The following is a 20543-nucleotide window of genomic DNA, read 5'->3' on the forward strand; positions in this document are numbered from 1 at the left end:
ACCAGATGCCAACGGCTGCCACACACATTGCCACTTACCTTTCTTAATAAATCTTCATTACACCTCGACAAAACATTGTATTGTGTTTTGCACCAACTCGGCGAAACTTTGCCTAAACCACCTGTCCTCATGTAGTCATTCATAGCCGGAGGTTGAACTGGGCCGTGATATGCCTGTCCAAACCATTCTCATGTAGTCTTGAGTCCGTGGCCTACACGTTACGTACTTCTGAACCTTTAGGATCCTTTAGGTACTTCATGTCCGCTATGACGTTGGTGGACTCCGTCTGTTTGTCTAAATCTTCATTACACATTTGCAAAACATTGTTTTTATAACCTTGTGTTCCGGACTAACTCGGCGGAACACCGAAACATTTGCCTAAACCACATCTTTTCCCAATTCTCGTGTGGTCTTGATCCCGTGGCCTACACGTTACGTACTTCTGAACCTTTGGGTACTTCATGTCCGCGATGGCGTTGGTGGACTCCGTCTGTTTGTCCTTGAGGTGAGGCGGCCAGGCGGTGTCCACCCAGTCGATCTGACGGACCTGCAGAAAACACAGGAAGTACAGACGGTAAACAAACAAAGAAACAAACTAACAAAATTAACGGTTCTTGGTGGAAGTTTATGTGCAGATGTTGGCACATTGACGTAACAAATCCATAGTATTTTTTGACGGCAAACGGGGCTGAAAATAACCAACTGACATCTGGATATACCAGCGAATCTATAGATAATGTTTGATACATATGAATGGATATGAAAGTAACTCACATCAAATCGTAAACGCATTGGTGAAAGTAATTTTCTAAGACATGCACAACAAATTGTCGTTTTACCCATACTTGCTCTACATTCTATTGAAATCATGTGTACTGCTTTCTGGTAAGACATCTAAAGCCACCGCCTGCCATAATAATACCATTGGGTATGTTGTAATTGTGATGGTGCAAAGTGTCCACATAGAACCTACACAAACTAGAATATATGTGACTTGTGTGCCAGTATGTATGTAAAGAGCATTGATCAGCGATGAGTGGCGCGGAAGAAATCGACATTTGAAATGTCGATTGTCGTGACTCCGTTCAACCGAAATGGGTTCAAATGTCGATTCCCCATGTATTTTATACGGGAATAGTCATTAGCGCAAACTGTGCATGGTCCTAAGTCTTACTGGGTTACCCACAAAACGTACCATATATAGTAACACGTGTTGGGATATGGTTCAGCTGGCTCTAACCCACGTTGTAATGACCACGGGGCCACTCTTAATTAGACACATTCACCATAGGGTTCTAGACATTCCAAATTCCAAAAGTATAATTGTAGACATACAGGGCACACCACAGCCGTCATTTACGTTGTGCTTTTCATTTTCATCTTGTATAGAAATGCACACTGACGACAACGTTTTATCCGCTTCGGATCTGGCCCATAGCGACATATATGGAAAATTGGGATCCATCGCCAATCGACATTTTACTATAGCATCAATGGGCAACGTTTTATTAAAAACAACGAATGAAAGAAATTTTACGTTTATGCTCTTACAAACTAAGTACAGGTTATGCTGATAAAGCGGTGCCAAGTACATTAAATTGATATAAGAATGTGGTAACTTACTTCATCTAAAATAGCTACTAATATGTAAAGGTTCAACTTCCTCCGTAAGTCTTGGAATCCGCAAGGCGAAGGAAAGTGCTCGATGATGTAATCAAACTGCACGCTTTATTAGAATCGAAACGTTTACCCTCATGGACACGGTGTAAATACTACAATTCTTACGGAAGGTAACGTTGTTCAGAGATGTATTTTTGTTGACAATGTTGTACGAAAAACAACATCATCAGGTATATGAAATAAACATTATGTGTCGAAGCAGATCATCGCACATTGTGATGGCGTTCGTGCCTGCCTGAGCATGCTGTTACCATGTCACTTTGAATGAAGCACCATTGCCGTCTGTCTCCTCTTCCTGTCACCGCGAATATGACTTACCTGTTTCAAAGACTAAAAGAGAAGGGCTCAGGGGAGAAAGCTACGGCTTTATGCAGGAAGCCGTTCTATACAGTATACACTGTTTTACAAGATATTTCTATGTAGGGTGGCATCGAGTCAAGTGAAACGGTGGTCATCACTCCAGAAAAAATACAGATCTGACCAGCCTGAGAGTGCACCCTATAGATTCAACAAGGAAAGCACGCTATCCACTTCTGATGCACAAAACGTTTTCTTTCCGGTGATGATTTCAGCGGAGCAGATATAATGGACGACTCCGGCTTTCAAGGCCAATGGAGAGCGCTAGAATTCATAGCCGGAGGTTGGACTGGGCCGTGATATGGTTGGATAAGAGCCAGTCTGGGGGACAAAATGGTACTACCATATAGTCGCTAATAGTCCAGAACAGTTCCGGTCTGAAATATGTCTGAAATAATAGAATAATAATCAGAAAAACAATACAAAACGGCGCGAATGTATCCCGCAACTGTGAACAAATCGTCAGTTTCATTCCTCCAGATTACGTCGAATCGATTGATTGAAAGACCGCAACATTTCACGTGACGTGTTTGTTTCACAATAAATGATGTCGTCTTTACGTGGAGGCACGCATGGAAGATAAGCGTTCCTTATATCAACACACCGTGAAATTGCCTCACATGAGCGGTACATATTAACCAGGACATTTGCTATCTGCACTTTGATGGAACGTTCGGAAATATTACACGTTTGGTGGCAACAACGTCTTGCCGTTTGGACTTGTGTCAGCGATCCCCCATTGTGTTAAATAGCCTTTAGAAACTAAAGGTGAGTGATTAAGTGGCTTAATTTACAGTGAAAGTAATGTATCCGAGTATTCCACAACTGAGACGCTCTCGGGGTTACGTAGCCGAGAGAAAAATCGATTTTTGAGCTGAGCTCTGCACCAGGTATCTCACAAGACACACTACCGTGGTACATGGACATCATGAAAACTTAATTCTGCGATCATTTCTTAGCTAATTGTAAAACACACAATTCGAACGGACCACCATACATCGCACAAGTCATCAGAATCAGGTACACAAGCAGAACAGTTTCTGAAGATTGAAACACGACCATGCATTTTCGACCTGCGAATTACATACTGCACATCAATTTTCCACAAATAACATATTTCTGTTGCATTTCAAGCAGCGGTTCGTCAGAGCAACGGCAAGGATACGATTTCTAGTAATCTAGAGTTAAGCGCAATGGTACTTTAGCTACACTTAACTATGACGTAAAGAAGAAAAAACAACAAAGAAAAAAATGTTACAGTCTTCTTTTAACCATCTCCATCTTTTCTTTACAGGACTTTTAGATAAATGTCCATGAGGTGATACGGATGACTACACCAACGATAGTTCTTGACGTACCACATATCATATGCTATCATAGGAGACTGTTTTTCCCCAGCAGTAACATAGATATACTATCACCTTCCCTGAAGAACCATACTGTTAAGAACTAACGACACACATGGGTAGTACCGACCTTCAGGCAAATGTGAGATTCAGTAAGATTAGTCAGTAGCTACTTTTCATGGGGTTTGCTTTCCAAAAATACCTGGCAATCTACTGGGTTTAGATACCAGACGTTGGTTTCCGAATAAAACTTTACCTCTATGACTTGTATATTCATTTATTTCATCTAACAGTTATAATCAAAGGATACCAAAGATAACATCAAACAATGTTCTTTTTCTTGTAGTCTCTTTTGGCGTTTGCCTATTTGCCATTTAGAATTTGGAGTAAAAATTCCAGCATGATGCCGAAGAAAGTACCTGATTACGGCTTAAACCGTTCAAGACAGAAAAATAGTGCTTCTTCGAATTCTAATGATATTGGGTCGTAAATGCTGTCTAAATGATCGTTGGGACAAATAAAAAAAATACATTTTCGGATATGAAAGCGTATACACTGAACTTTATAAAGTCCTTGATTATAAAGGTATTTCCCTATTTCTCGATTCTCTCATGTTTTTGACTTCTTTGTTATTTCTTTCCTCCATTTTCTTAAAGTTTAACCTTGCTTTTTGTATAAACATGTTATACACTGCAATCGGCCAACGTATAATATTGACAGACGGCCTACCACAAGAAATCGATATCTGAAATAAGCTTAATGCACTCCGTCCAACACCGTATCAAAATCCGATCTTATTACAATCTTCGGCCAGGAAAATCAGAGTTATCTTCCCTATCTATTATTCAACAATTGTAGCGACAGGAATAAGTATCGGGTGCGGTTTGTGTAGAGCTTCGGCGATGGGTTCTGACGAGAGGAACAGCGGGCTAATCTCCAAGCAGATCCTACGGTAGCATAAGATAGTATCAAAAGCTGCCAGAGGAGTGAAGCCGGCTTAGGAGTGTGTTTTGCTACCGGGGCAAATGGACACCTCTTGGCTGACTAAACTTCTTGGCCAGTTTGGTACTATCTTATGCCATTGTAGGATCTGCTTGGAGATTACAGCGGGCGGCCACTTTTATGTAATATATTCCGTACTTAATATCGTCGCCAGCTGCCATGCTTCTTGTACAGTTGGCCTTTTAATTGCGGGGGACAGATCATTACAGGCTGGGGACAATAGCAGTGAACCTCAAAACATTGCAACGCATCGACCCAGAAGTACTGGATAGTGGACGTTCCCCGCCCGACATGCACCGCCGATAAGTAAACGTCTGGAGTGCTCAGGATCAAATGCAGACGGCTTGCACGTGGTTGTCATGGTAACGCTTGCGACGGCAGCCAATCGCGTGCAAGGATTCTGCCATCCATCATGGCAGCTCGGCCGGCTGGCAGGTCGGGCGGGAAGGAGTGTTCTCTGGCGCTCTTGACGAGTTGGCGTGAAGGGTTCATTTCAGGCTTTCTCTTCATGCTTCACAGTACTGTTGTGGGCTTAGTTTGTGACAAAGTACTGTTGTGGACAGCATGTGGACATTTTGTTCCTCTGACGTAATAGCGCTTTTGTGCCTTCTTGTGTCTTGTTGCAACCTTCACTGCATTGCACGGAACGCGTCCGAAATAAGCAAAACAATTAATGATTCATTGGTATCCAAAAAATCAGAAATTTCCGCATAAAGTTTATACAATATAAATTGTAAAATTCACTGAGTTTGTGTAAAATAGCGCTCCTCGGTGGTATTATGATGATATTGTAGAGGCTGATGAAAAGATCCACTTTTTTACGGTAGTTCTAGATAGATATTCAGCGCCAGTGGATACAAAGCACACCAACATGAAGTAGCGAATGAGAAGCATGAGAATGTGTTCCACGTATTTTAGAGACTCCGAGATAATCTAAAAGAGGATGCAAAATATATCATTTCATCAATGGGGAAACGGGAAGGATTCTACACAATGGTATGAGGTAGAGAGCATGGAGCTGGGTTGGTCTAAAAATCGCTTTTCCCAACCAGCGGAACCCTGTTTGACGTACTGGACCAGTCTGATGTTCTTCGCGTGATGACCGTAGATCCCGCCTGATACCGCTCAGCCTGGGAAACGGATCTCCTGAAACGACCTCTATTATTGACTCCGCTGCTACTCGAAGTGGTGTTTCTCTAGCCTCAACCAGGCCTTCCTACGGGAGTACGGGGAGCGTAGAATTCGGGGGGAAAAAATCAGAAAATTGTCCAGGGAAGTCAGTCCACGCTTAGGTTCTCTGCGCGGCCGACCAACTCCTCTGGTAGCAAAACTCCCATGGCAAATTATTTTCCCTATAATTAGCCAGCGTAGCCAGTCCGGTAGTGACTAGTGTTGCTCTTCTAATTCTGTATGCCCGATGCGCCAACACCACGTCACATCTGTACGTACATGTAATCACCAGCCCTGTCCACCTAGTAATGTTTATAAATACACCCTGACCTGGCCCGAGGAATACGTCAGAATTAAGAACCTTAATCCAGTAATACAGCGCCGTTAAGTACAATTCGAGACGCATTTTTCACTGCAACAAGAAAGTCAGGAACAAAACGACAGATCACCAGTTCACCAGTGAAAGACAGGCGGTGCTGTTTGAAACGTCTGAATCTGTTATGGACGTTTTCCAGTTGTTTAATTCAATTGGTGTAATACATTACTCACCTGATGTCTAGCCTTCGCTGACGAAATGGGAAAGTGAGGTGAAATACTTTTATCTGTGATACTTTATTGGTAGTGATTAAGGTGCGAAAGTAATCTAATCGATAGACAAATAAAATACTACTTGGAACACATTATTCCTGACTAAAGCGAATCGTTTGGTCCTGGTGGTTTCACGGTTCAGCAGACAAGTTTTAAACGTGTAGAATTATCGACCGCTTCCTGTTTGTACTGGTGATCCGCTGGTCAATGCCATACAATGCACCAGAAATGAGAGCCCTCTGCCGCCACAACCAGGTAGTGCACTGTGCACTTGTGCAGACTATTGACGTATTGTGACGTAAGGATGTCCACAAATCCCGGCCATGAAATGCTAAGTAAGGACGCCGACCCTAGTCTGGATTCTGGGACACTAGAGCCTCTACTACGGAGTCACAACAATCAAGGACGATAAATGGCCGATCCATATTGTGATGCCGTAATCGATTCGTACTTCTAATGGTAGCATTGTTGTAATGGGTATGAAAGGAAGGATACGTTTTATAATAAGAAACTGAATCTTCTCTGTTCTGTACGCATGTTTGATTTTTGAATATGCTATGCAATCTTAACAAGTTTACATGTATATCAACACATCAATATATAGGCATATCGGAGGCAAAGTTGTATCTCCTTGAAACTCGGGTGATGATCCTAAACTTGACAATTTTCTTGAAACTTAGGAAATGAACTATTTTAACTGCCGTTTCCTCTACAGGAACAGATTGTGTCTCTCAGCAGTCAACGGTTCAAGGTCTCCAGCATTTCACATGTCGGGTTTCCTTATCAGAGGGAGAACTCGGTGGCTTCCATCTGAGACCAGGGTCCCCGCAGCCTGGGACTCAGCCTTGTGTGAGTTCTTACTCTCCAAGCAGAGGTCCGGCACCAGCTCCAAAAGGAAACCTGACAGATCAGAAAGCCCTATAAAATGCATAACAAGATGTCGAAAGCTTTGGTCCGCTCCCCTGCAAAGCCAAGAAGAAGGCTGGACTCTAGGTTACAGGAAGGCTAGATGTCAAGTTACCTCTTTCGGTGCCGTGGTAGAGGCTGGACTCTAGGCTACAGTGTCCAGCCTTCTCTTTCGGTGGCGTGATAGTGGCTGGACTCAAGGTTACAGTTTTAGGCTAGCTCTTTTTGGCTTGATAGAGGCTGGACTCTAGACTATAGGCAGGCTGGATGTGAGGCTACCTTTTTCGGTGCTCTTTGTTTGTTTGTTTTATTGGGATCTCCATTATAGATCTGTGCTGTAATAGAGGCTGGACTCTAGGCTACAGTGTCAGGCTACCTCTTTCTGTGCCGTGATAGGCTAAAAGGTAGAGTACAGGAAGGCTAGATGCCAGGCTACTTCTTCTTTCTGTGCCGTGATAGACAGCTGTGCCAGACTGATCCCCGGGCGTGTGCCGCCGGCCGCTGTTGTCTCCAGGGGTGCTCAAGCGTGATCGACTGGGGCAGGGGTCACCGTGACGAGAAACCAACAGAACAAGCAAAATCCCACTCAGCACAGAGACAGTCGTTCCATATTGTGTATCTTTCATCTTATCCTGCCATCTTGAACTTAATCTTTAAATCCGTCGGGAATGGCTCCTTGTTCAAACAGCGTCTGAGTATTGCAGTTTGTGATGACGTCTTTCTGACACGGAGTTCGTCGACCCTTCCTGGAACTGGAGTCCCACAGGTCAAGACTTCATGTACGTGAACCCTTTTATACAGAGATGTAACAGTACGGAAGGCTCTGTGACAAAGACATAAAGGTGTAAACTATGTGTGCACTACAAACATAATAAAGGCATATTATATATTTATCAAGTGCACGTACATGCAGACCACAATAACCTCTGGCAATGATCCAACAGCTGCTGGTCTTCAGTGAACCTCTGAGCGGCTTACAGTAAATGTCAAGGCGGTAAACATACAGGAACAACCTTGGTGCGCCTGGAGGTCAGCCGGGGTAAGGTGCTTACAACCCACAAATCAACCCGCGGTGCTTGTTGATTTAAAGAAGGCATTTGATCTCCGCGCATTTGCGTCAGCCATGAGAGAACCTGCACCTGTAAGTGTAACACTGGTGATTTACTCCATCTTATTGTGTCCACGTATCTATCATTAAATGAATGAAGACCTTAATTTCACATTTTTGCCATAATGGGCCAAGTACAGGTCACAATAAACCGTGATAAAGAGTTAATGAAGTAATAGATATTGAAATACATTGCAAAAATAAACAGAACTTCTCGCATCCTATTAAAACGGTACAAAATGTAGTCTGTGTAATAAAACAAACTTCGCCATCCTGTAACTGGCCGGTGGGTGTTGGGCTAAGACAACGGTAACTTCAAAGAAAACAACCGAAGGAACTCTTCAACAAAGGCCACATATATTTGTAAGAATATGGTATAAACTTCAAAACATAAAAGTAATATTTTCAACATTACAAAGTTACAAATGAAGATAGTCTCGATTACATTCAGGTCTTGAAGATAGTCTTGATTACATTCAAGACAGGCAAAGACTAACAAAACGGCTGTGAGTTACGTGTTATCCGTAACATAGAGCATTCTTCTGCAAAGTCAAAGGTCACAGGACAAGGAATTTCCAGGAGGCCCCATTCTGTCACCTCTCCGACACGTCAGGACACTGGCGACGAAACAAATCATTGCCCGGTGTGAACCACAATTTATCACTGCGGTTACCGCTGCTTTCATGAGGGAGGGGAGTTATCAATCACAGACCCAGAGTACAGCGCACGGCGGAATATCCAGTAAATGTCGTAAGTACAGTATTCAAAGAATCATTCAAATGTGTTTTGATAAATCGTGTGAAATGTCGTAAAGCTTTCTCACAACAAAAAGAGTTTTACATCTGATGACAGTCACTTCATATGCTATGCTATTATTATAGGGATGTGCACATGTCCAAAATACCGGAATACTGTATCAATGCAATAACGTACTGTATATGGATTCACTTATACTCCAGTGTAAAACCTTTTGATTTTGTTACTAAAACGTTATTCCTAATACATGGATGGCAATTTATCACAAGAAAAGATGGTCGTTGAAGTCAGCACTCTCCTTGAGATCCTCTCAAAAGCACGGGCTTCACAAAAGATGTGTTAAGATTAAATAAATACTCCGTTAACTGTTTATTCATTACAGCTATGAAGGGCTGTTACCTGCCATCATTGAAGACCTTGATTACTTTGTCAAGGAGCTCAGGTGCAGGTCTGGACCTGTATCGAAATCACTGTATCGGTATCAGTAACTGTACCTGTACCTGCACCTGACGTAACTGAAGGTAAACTGACCTAGCACACTCTATCACACTTTGTTCTGTATTTTCCAATATTAAAACACGGTATATTCATTGTAAAACAACATTGTAGGGTCTTGTATGTAGTTCTTAATAGCTTTAACATTTGCTACTCATTACACTTTTTACCTACAGACTTACCCATGAGTTTCGCCGCAAATTCATCAATACTTAAATCAGTGACTTAAATACATCAAACTCACGCGGATTGTGGATTGATGCTCACCGTGCGTAACAAGCAGAACAAACGAAAATTTAAGGCTTCATTGGACCACGGTGATGAATACGATGAACATGTGTACACTTTAAAATATTTGGCAAAGTGATCCACGTAGTCAGCACAAGGTTACAACTTTTCCGTAACAAGACAGATGAATTTTGAGCAAGAATGCACAAACAAACTACACCAAAAATATCTTCAGTTTGCGAACGTGCGACCTATGCGTCCGGACCTTAACTGAAGATCTGGCTCGCGGCTAGGGCTGCCATTCCACTATACGGCGATCGCAAATAAAGTAAATAAAGTTGGGTTCACACGTGCGTATATTGTTAAGTGCGTATGAGGTCCGTAGGACATTCTTAGCCTCTACCAGGCTCTACAGGTCACTGGAAAAATAGTAGAAATTGGAGAAATGTAGACAGATTAGATGTCAAAAGAGTTTGTGGTCGAGGAGTATGGCTTGCGACGCACCAGCTAACTCGTTTGGCATGTTATATGTCTATATTTTTCAACTACCAGTCAAGCCTGGTAGAGGCTACTACCTCTATACGGACCTAAAAAAAATACGCGCTTAAAACTATACGCACGTGTGAACCCACCTTAAGACATGTCGTATCATCTTTCTAAACTGCATTAAAGCCTTTTTCTCCAAGCAGAGGTTGGGGTACGGGGATAAGAAGTGGCTGGAATTTTTATCGCCTCACTCTTTTTACTGAGTGAACGAGCTAGTAAACAGTCCCGGCCACTATAGTAGTACCAATCCCCGCGACCCAACCTCTGCTTGGAGAATACCAAAGCCTTACCACTTTTGGCTGCACCACGTGGTTCTCCAGGCGGGTGTGGCTGAACTCCAGACTGATGACGTTGTACAGCTTCTCCCGCTCCTTCTGCTCGAAGTACTTGGTCCACTGCTGCATGGTCATCTCGATCCCCTTCTGCGTGTTCACGTCCATCACGTCCACCATGCGCCTGCTCCCTGTAGTAAACACAACACACGGAATGGTCATTGCGTGTTCTCTTGGTCGGAAACATCATTTTAACGAGTTTGCTAAAGTGGGGCTGGGCCAAATTGCACCAGGCATTGGCAAAGTGGCGGAAACAGCGCCAATCGGCTTTGGATTTGCGTTTTTTTTATTTTTATTTAACAAAATGGCCAAATTAGAGCAAATTGGCGCAATATGACACTAAACGAAGAACACTATTATCAATGCAAATCTTTTTGATGAATTATTGTACATTGGTTTTTGATTAAGTGGCAACACTGAAACGTCCAATAAAGTTATCTTGTATCGGAACTGAGAATGTGACGTTCGGTACACTGCCGTGCCGTGGCTATGCGGTTCACACAAGAGCTCAGCACTATCACGATTTCTCCTGCACGCCTTTGGTCTTCGTCCATAATATCATACAGCGTCTGATGTTTTTAGAGTGTCACCGCTGCCACCAGCGTAATAAACAATAACAGGTAACGCTCTAGGTGCCTTAAAAACCCATGGTTAAACCTAGATCGCATTACTGCAGTCGGTGTTATATTCTGTGTGTTGAAACCAGGCCAACATTGGACAAATTTACTTTATACTGTAGGATTACATTGCAAAATCACTTGCTCACTTTTCAGCCTACGACCACTGCAAATTTGACCAATTCCTTACAGGGATGCATTATGCTTTACTTTCCTCTGTTCTCAAGTGTGATATAGCCGAGGGGATGTGATACACGATGCAAGTTGAAAGCCTATCCACTTGCTGACACGTACAACACGCACCGGCAATAGCCCTCAATGACAATGTTGTATGAAAACACATTATCATTGGTAGCATCTATCGGACATTACGAAGAATAACGTGTTCTCTGCTTCACGTGGAACAAAGACAGTCACGTCCCTACCATCTCACACACTATCAACTACTATAATTGCAAACATTAAGCTGTGCTTTCCTCGGCCTTTCACACTTTCCCGTCTACTTCAGCCAAACGCTGACTGACCGGCCCAGCTCTACGGTTCATCACTAGTCTCTACCAGACTCCGGATCGCTGGAAAATCGTAGAAATGGAACAAATAGAGAGGAATATAACCGGCCAGGGAACAGCTCGCGATCCTAGGATCCGCGGTCGCGTTACCCTAGCCGGCTATATTCCTCTGGCCGGCATACTCCTCTATTTGTACCATTTCTACGATTTTTTCCAGCGACTCGGAGTCTGGTAGAGACTAGTTCATCACGCGGATCTGAGGGATGGGTGATAATGAGATGGGGCTTACACAGGGGGATTGTGTCATTCGGACAAGCAGAGGAGTCAAGAATCATTTATCAGAGGGGGAAAGGGATGCTGACACAGAAACTCTTTATGTGACACCAAAAACGTAGATGACGACGAGATACATGCATATCGTCGCAAAGGGTAGTACGCCGGTGATGCAGAAATATGGACACAGGGATTGGTGAGTCATACAAACTGGTCACTGACTAGGACGCATACAATATCATGGGACAGGAAGGGTCAGGGAGGGACTGGGATATTTCTACAATCTCTTCCTGACGAATCAATGATCGTTTGCTATGAAAATTGACCATTTCAAAGGAGGGATACAGGTCTAATATGCTTGTGGGACAGACTTCTCGTTACAAGTTTTCTCGAACTTAAAAGGAACTCGTGGAAGCTATGAAGGGCTGTTTAAATCCAAGGTGAAAGTAAAGAATTATATACTAATATTACGACTTAAAGAGCACACTACTGAACTTCACCGATTGACCCAGACTTTGTCACAAGGCGCGACGAGGCACCATGTAAGCACGCGGGGACTCACGTGGGACCACGTGGCTGGCAAGTGGCCAGTGCACCACCACCTGACCCAGACCTCTACAGGAGTCTCACCATGTGGGACGGTACTGCTGAGGTTCAAGGCCGACACACAAACCACTCATCTCTCTCTGTACCACGTGCTTGGGACGGTTCCAATAGTTTTCACAACATGAAAAACATACCTGTCAGTGCCACATCGGATCATCATAGAAATTGTTATTATAGAATATATAAACGTGGAAATATACAACATGAAGGTATATCATTTTCACGAGATTGGAATACACTTTATGCCAGTATTCCATAGCCAAAACCAAGGCAGCAAGCCCTCTTAGATGGTAATTGTGAAGCCGAAAACGTGAGAGAGCTTTTCAATCATGAACCAAAAATGAACCAAGCAGAAAATAAAAATGGGTAAGGCATCACCAGCTTTGTGACATTTGTACGCTTCTTCCGAACGTGTATAATGTCGATTTAACACAGGTATGACCGTGTGACTCCTTCAGAGCGCATAAACCTATCCATAACCATGGAAAAGCACTTTCACTTGTGCGCTTTCCATTTCTATCTAAATTCCAATAACTTGTCCTCCGGCGCGGCGCTGCTGAAAGTCACGTTACGGTGAGATTGTGAGGATGGCGTATTGCATTTAGCGCTAATGGCGCGTAGATTGCATGTTTCTGGGAATGTGTTGGTGTGTGAGGCCTGTCGTGTATTGATTTCAGCAGCTTCAGGGGCGAGACAGCATGACTACGCGTAGTTTATCCTGATTACAATCATCCATCATGAAAGGGAACCCGCTACCGTACATATCAACTCTCATCATGCAAAAATCGCTTTGTTATTAGAAAAGATACTGAAACCCCGGGAACCCACTGCCTGATTGTGCCATGAGGGCACAGATATTACGAATGTAAGATTTATCGTTTTTTTTTTCCTTTCTATTTTGTGGTCTGTAGTTGACCGTACGAACCTCACTGCACTATGTATTTCTGTGCACATTTTCACTGTTCACAAATACCTCTACCATAATATGGATACTTTATTCTGTCCATTAGCCAACATACCGTGATAAAATTGTAAGAAGCCTATATTCCTGGACATAACCTTGGCATTGACATATAAACTACATAAAAGTCATACAGCTACAGTGAGATGAGATGGCACCAACAAGACTATCAAAAGTTCTGTATCGCTCGCTACAAGTAGGCAATTTTCGGGTGTGATAAGCTAATTCGCAGCAGGTTCTGCCACAGTTCACCTATCCAAATGCACAAGATTCGAAAAAAATCACATTTCGAAATCTAGACGTTCTTTAGAAAATGTCGGGAATATTGTTCAGTGTCATGAATATTTTGAATATTCCAAGAAAGCATGGAAACATTTTAGAACAAATTTCGAACGTTCTGTTTGGAAACTATGAAATATACATCACAAACTGTAGTCAGAAAGATTTGAAATTGATTGTAAACAGTGGCAACAAACACCCGCGCAGTGTTTAGGAATGGACTCTAATTGTCAGATAATTGGACATAGGTCTGTAATCCACGCTTACACGCACGGATTGCTCGCAAACCCATGGGTACAATCCATCTAGAAACCCACGCACGATGGACCTCTTCATCGGTACCCTTCACTCACTCTCACAAGAGATTCATGGGCGCTTCGCTTCTCAAGGGAGGAAATGTTTCTGTCATCAAATTCTTCGGGTCAACATTTGTGTCATCTTTTTTATACAACCTCGAATATGACACGGTTGATTGAACATAACCGCTGAGGGAACGGCTCGGTTGCCAGATTAATGGTTATAAACAAAAAGGGGTGAAAATTATGACGACGAGTGTATTTTTCAATTAGAGTCATAACTGTCAGGCATTATCGTGATGGACTATTTTGAAAAGAACTTGTCAGAATTTCTAATAATTTACTGGAAGCTCAGACGAGAATCTTCCCAACATGACGAAGTCACGGGAGACTCGTAAACGATAGCTGATAACGTGCGTATAGCTGGCGTTACGAAGATAAGCCAAGATAAGAACCAAAGCTACGCTAATTCCCATGTGGACAATGATTAAAATGGTTTACATGGATATAGTAACACTAGACCTGAGTGAAGAAATGAACATGATTGTGTATTTAGAGGCTTTCTCGCGCTATATATGCAAAGAAGTCAAACAACGGGAAGATTCACAAAGGAGAACCGCGGAGTATTCCATGCTAGAGCACACACGCACAGAGCACCTAAAGATCCAAAAACTAAAAGCCTTAGGGTGAACCAGTGAGGACATCACATAAAAACACCAAGCAGAGACAGCATCTTGTGAGATTGAACAGGGACATGAGCGACAACAACAAGATAACACACAAACAACACACATATGCGCTACATTATGCATGCGAGATTCTAAACATTTTCACATTTGCACGACATATATCATTGGGCGCTTGACTCCACTTTGTCTTACGTGTTTCTACATCCACAAGTACTTGGTTAAACCAATCCAATGTCCAATACGCGTTCTAAACGGTACACAACACTGAACAATGTCGGCATCTCCAAGCAGATCCTACGGTAGCATAAAATAGTATCAAAAGCTGCCAGAGGAGCGAAGCCGGCCTAACTTAAGAGGTTGGCTACCCATGGCCAGTGGCCGATAACTCCGTTTGGTCAGCTGTACTCCTTATTTTATACTATAGCTATCTTATGCCACTGGTAAATCTGCATGGAGATTATACTGTCCAATGTTCTAGATCTAAGAAGTAGGTCAACGCTCCTCTGCAGTAGGACGATAGGTCTGTGGGAAGGAGTGTTTGTCGAGCACGCAACACATCCATCATGTCCTGGACAGGGTCGTCACGGCTGACCTCAGCCACGCAGACTGACCGACCGACCCTTACCCAAATCTCACCTCTCTGATGTCTCCTGTTAAAGAAAATGTCCAGACTACCAACTACCGCAGTACAAATTTGGTGACGATATTCGGGTACTACTGTAAATCTATCTGACGTAAGAGTTTTTGGTCCCCAGACTTTATGACGATCATAAACTGTCTTCCATCAAGTTGATCGCTTTCAAACGACCCAGGGACCATTATCACTTATTTTTTTTACCTAGAAGGCTCGTTGACCATAGTTTTGATACGAAACTATAACACTTTACTAAACTCTATCAAACTCTATAGTATAGTTATAAAAGATATATCACATAAGAAAGAAAACCTTCACCACATACGAGGTGGCACAACGGTCTTGTGGTTTGGGTTGTTGACAGGTGGCCTTGTGGAATGAGGTTCTTGACTCAGAACCTAGTGGTACTGAGTTCGAATCCCTGAGTATGATCCCATATACGTACCAACAGTACTAATGATGTTGACTATTCTTTACTAAAACATTACATTAAACTACGTGTACAAGGCGATGTAAACTATATCGTAAGACCTTTCTTATTTAACTGTCCATAAACAAATTAGTTCAGTTTATTTACTACAAACAGGCAGAGACCGAGACTATCACCCATGCCACACCAAAAGACCAATAACGGCCTGTCCCAGCAATGTTATATCGTAAGACCTTTCTTATCTGATTGTCCATAAACAAATTAGTTAATTTTCTTTACTACAAACAGGCAAAGACTATCGCCCATTCCGCACCAACAGACCAATAACGGCCCGTCCCGGCCATGTTGACGTGTGGTTGGATGATTAATCCCAGGCTCGGCAGTGTAAGGTCACGCAGCGTCCCGCCATCTCCACAGCGAGACCGGGAAACAACAACAACATCGACCTACAAATCCAGTACTCCCGCTCGGAGCGCAGGTGCGATATGCCACTAATGTCGCGCTCTTAACATGTTTGCAATTTTATCCGATCTATTTGGTTGATCGGTAAAGATCGCTGCGACATTTACTGTAGGGCATGTTTCCCTTGTCTGGTCACACAGCGAACACTATATATCTGTTACAGCATCGTAGCCTGTGTACCATCCGTAATCTACCGGGGCTCCTAACCCCGAGTGCGCGCGAGCCCCGGTAGAATACGGATGGTACCCAGGCTAACAGCATCGGGGACTGAAAGACAAAGCCAGGATCCCCTCCCACAAAAAGCCAACCAAGGCCTTCCAGCCAGATTGCCTCTGTTCTTTGACTTTGACTTTACTCTGTGTTCTCGGGGCCGGTGTATGTTTGAGGGACCGCCGATGTCGTGTCGCAACAGCCACTGAACGCAAGACGATTCACTGATGTTCGAAAAGTTTCAGAAATTGAAAACTACAAGAAGAAGCAATGCGTAGTAAACGCATTTGTTTGGGGAAGTTGGTGAAAGCAAACAGCGCCGTGTAAGCTATTGGCAAGAGGGTGATTTCGCTTGCCGAAAATGAATGTTCCATTACACATAAACCTCTGTATTGCATTGCGTGACAAAAATTCAAACTTTGAAAGAGATGAACTGGCATTCAAAGAGGCAGTGTATAAATATCAATTGTAAGAGTATATCGTGGCTGTTAGGTCCCACATGTTACCATGGACGGTCAGCTAGTAGTTTTAATATTCGCACTAGATAAACATCCATAGCAAAGCGAAGCAATCCACCGGCTACCGGCTAAACACCAGATAACATCTCTCCCCACCACGGCAGCATGCGTGCAGAAACCTTATCTACCAATACCATATGACCAAACCGACATGTCTGGGCCATACTGTGTCATATGCATGGCCATACACGATGAGATCCTGCTGATGACTGTCATGCCGTAAACAATGGTTACCAGCTGGTGGTGATGCACAGGTAAACAACCATCTTCAAGATATCTCTTCGGCTCTTTGCGTCTCGGAAGACGTACAACAACAACAGTCTGGCTCAAAGCTTCAGTCAGTTCCTTGTTACTCTGGCTTGGCTTTGTACACCTTCTAGATGTGCAATTAAACGTGACGGAGCGTCAATACGTCTCATTAGTGAAGTCCATCGTACTCCCTTTATCTTCAACATTGTATAAATAATAGGCATTGTTTGTACAGCTACAGGCTACCGACGATTTCTGTTTCGTGTTTTAGGTAACTATTTGGCATTTAATAGTTAGTGACGATTTGATTTACAACCTATGGAACAAGTAAGTACAGTCCTTTTCAGCACTGTTTCATGCAGAACGTTCAATGTTGTCACTTGATGCTCTTTGGAGAATTGATGTCATATTGGAGGTTATGTCTCGTCTCTACCATATAGATTTAGATTTATTGAAATTGCAGAAAATACAATACATGGTAAACCTAAGCAGCTTAGCTGATTTTGGGTGCAAACACATACATACCATTGACCAAATCAAATGTACGATATGAAGAAATGACCCGCTTGACCAATCATAGAGCTGATGACAAATGTCATTATTACCGAAGTTTGTTCTCGCGTGATACCGCGGGGTTACCGGCTGACCCCGCCCTGTTTCATCAGCAAACCATAAACACGCTTCGGCAATTCCCGGAATTGGATTGATTTCACCGGATTACAGTCGTGGGCGGGATATGCGCGGGTCAATCCCTCTCATGAAAAGCAACTTAACTACAACATATGTCTTGGGTCTTTTCTTTTTAATACACGGAGCCTTTCAGTTTTAGGTCTTTGCATTAGTTTATAGAAAATGTTTAGCAATCAGAATCAAACGTGCTATTGATTTTATTCCACCCAACATTTTTCATTGGAATTAGCACAGACATCACAACGGCCTGTACTGTACAACCTAATCTCGATGCAGATACTACAATGGCATCAGATAGTACCAAACTGGCCTAGGAGTGTAGTCAGCCAAAAGGTGTCCATTTGCCCGGTAGCGAAACACACTCCTATGCCGGCTTCACTCCTCTGCCAGCTTTTGGTACTATCTTATGCTACCGTAGGATCTGCTTGGAGATTATGTACAACCCATTCAGTCGATTCTACTTGAACCACTTAGATGATAAGGTTTATATAAGGTTTCTACAGGTAAACACCTGAGGTACTCTGGTTCATCATTCGGTGCATAGTCACACCGGTACGGCCATTTGTGTTTCAGCGGGATTTTGACAAAGTGCTCCTAAGGCAAGTGGGATTTTCACAGAAGACTGATTTAGTCCATGAAATGGAATTGTGTTGTCGTAAGCTTCTTCCAGGGGGCAGGGGTCGCCATGCTGTTTGGGTTAATGACGGAATGAAGAGGCAGAGTGATTACAACTTCGCCTGTCCCTTATAATATTATACATCAACACGGAAAAAGTCAAACATCACACAATCAAAGGATCACACCTTCTACCACTACCTACCAAAATTGTACTTTCAATAGAATATGCGTCCTGAACGAACTATGTATACATCAAACCTTATTTGGAAATCGGAGTTATTGGAAACGTTGCATTACACATGAACATGGAAAAAATCAACAATCACACAATTAAAGGATCACAGCTTCTACCAACTACCGAAAATATACTTTCAATAAGCGTGCTGCAGAAACTAAATGTATGCATTAATCCTTACTTGTAAATCAGACTTATTGGAAACGTTGTTTGTTTCCAGGAGTAGCAGAATGACAAATGACACATTAATGACAAATTGGAGGTATCTGGTGCATGGCGAGCAGTAGTATTATAAGAAATCGCCAAGTTGAGTCTAAGCATTGAAAGAATGGGTCTCTCCTGACAGATCAACAACAACCCCCCGTCTGGTGATCGATCGTTCATAGACCCACACGATCCTCAGCTTACCACCGCACACTACCTGAGACCATTCAGACACGGGATCGCTTATCGGCGCTAGGAGAGTGCGGCTGTACACAGAATACCGTGCCCTTGATATTAAGTCATGTGTACACACAGCCCCGTATTCCGATCACGGCCGCAGTGTTTGGAGATCTACGCTAACTGTACAAGCAGCGAAACCGTGTCTCCTGCGGTGATATCTATCCACCGTCTCATCTGTCAGTATTATACGATGTTCAAAAACATATCAGTCCATTAGAACTGGGATTCTACTTACGCTACAAGGGTTCAGTTTTCTTTATTAACTGGATTCTTTTCAGCGTCGAGTCACAGCCATATTCATCGTTTCCTTAACTAAAATGATGTAACCAAGAGCGATTAACTAAGATTTACGTATCATGTGTACGTTTTTAGTGATAATGAAAGCAAAACGACGACATACACACGAATTCCTGAGCAGAAGGCTGAACCCACATGCGTAACACTATGCATTGCAGATATCTAAGTTAGAACGTAGAACGAAACATCATTCTGACTTGTAGGAAGACCGATTTAATCCCTTTCATGGATGGTGAAGCTTATTGATACACTTTGAAGTAAATTGATTGATAAAGTATCGTGAATATCATGAAGTAGCGGTTAGTTAAACTACATTACAACACATAAAAAATATATTTCACACGTACTATTAGGCCGGCATCCGTTGCCCTCGCCGGGAGTCAATACGTTACTTCCATTGTTGCTACCTCCTTTTTTCGAGAACATGCCTTTTTGGTACTCTAGAGGTGTGCTATAGGACTCTATGTAAAATCACCAGAGGCTACATTTAAGGGTCTTAAGGGGATGAGTGTATAATTAAGGGCAGACCACACCTTCGTCGCCTTTTTAAGGACAAACAATGGAGGTTTCAGCGGCTAGTACCTATAGACACACCCAAATTTAATGGGACAGACTATACAGCACACTCCTATATTGCACAACTAACAAACGCGAGTCAAAAGATCTGACAACAACAAAGAAAACAACAATGTTTGATATTTTCACATCGTCAGTGAAAATAATTTGCGGAAATGCTCCCAAGGAAACAGCGCAATTTCCCCCGGCATGCCGGTGCAGTGATTATTTACGAACGATGCGATTTCGTATTGCGGTAACGATTCATATAATACCGGGAAGCAGGCTGATCAATTTTCGAATAGACGAACGTTACGTTTGTCCCGTAACTCTGCGGTAATAACGCTACATTATCTGTATGAGCAAATCTTCCCATCAAAAGTCATAGGTCATCAAGGCGTCTATTACCCTCATCAATGAGTGATGCTGGTATACGTCGATGTAGGTTAGACATTCA

The 20543-nt window shown here is 42.8% G+C and overlaps 1 protein-coding gene across 3 annotated transcripts in view; it reads right to left on the reverse strand.

Moving 5' to 3' along the window:
* Window positions 1-20543, reverse strand: part of LOC118426751 (lysine-specific demethylase 2B-like) — a 65506-nt gene that overhangs the window by 17917 nt on the left and 27046 nt on the right. For all 3 annotated transcript variants that reach the window (XM_035836308.1, XM_035836307.1, XM_035836306.1), the window contains exons 5-6: window positions 10473-10645; window positions 441-547 (exon numbers count right to left, since the gene is read on the reverse strand). In XM_035836308.1, coding sequence (XP_035692201.1) covers window positions 441-547; window positions 10473-10645 — 280 coding nt within the window. The remainder of the gene's footprint in view (window positions 1-440; window positions 548-10472; window positions 10646-20543) is intronic.

Source organism: Branchiostoma floridae, chromosome 11 (assembly GCF_000003815.2).
Source record: "Branchiostoma floridae strain S238N-H82 chromosome 11, Bfl_VNyyK, whole genome shotgun sequence".
In the NCBI taxonomy this organism is placed as follows: domain Eukaryota; kingdom Metazoa; phylum Chordata; class Leptocardii; order Amphioxiformes; family Branchiostomatidae; genus Branchiostoma; species Branchiostoma floridae.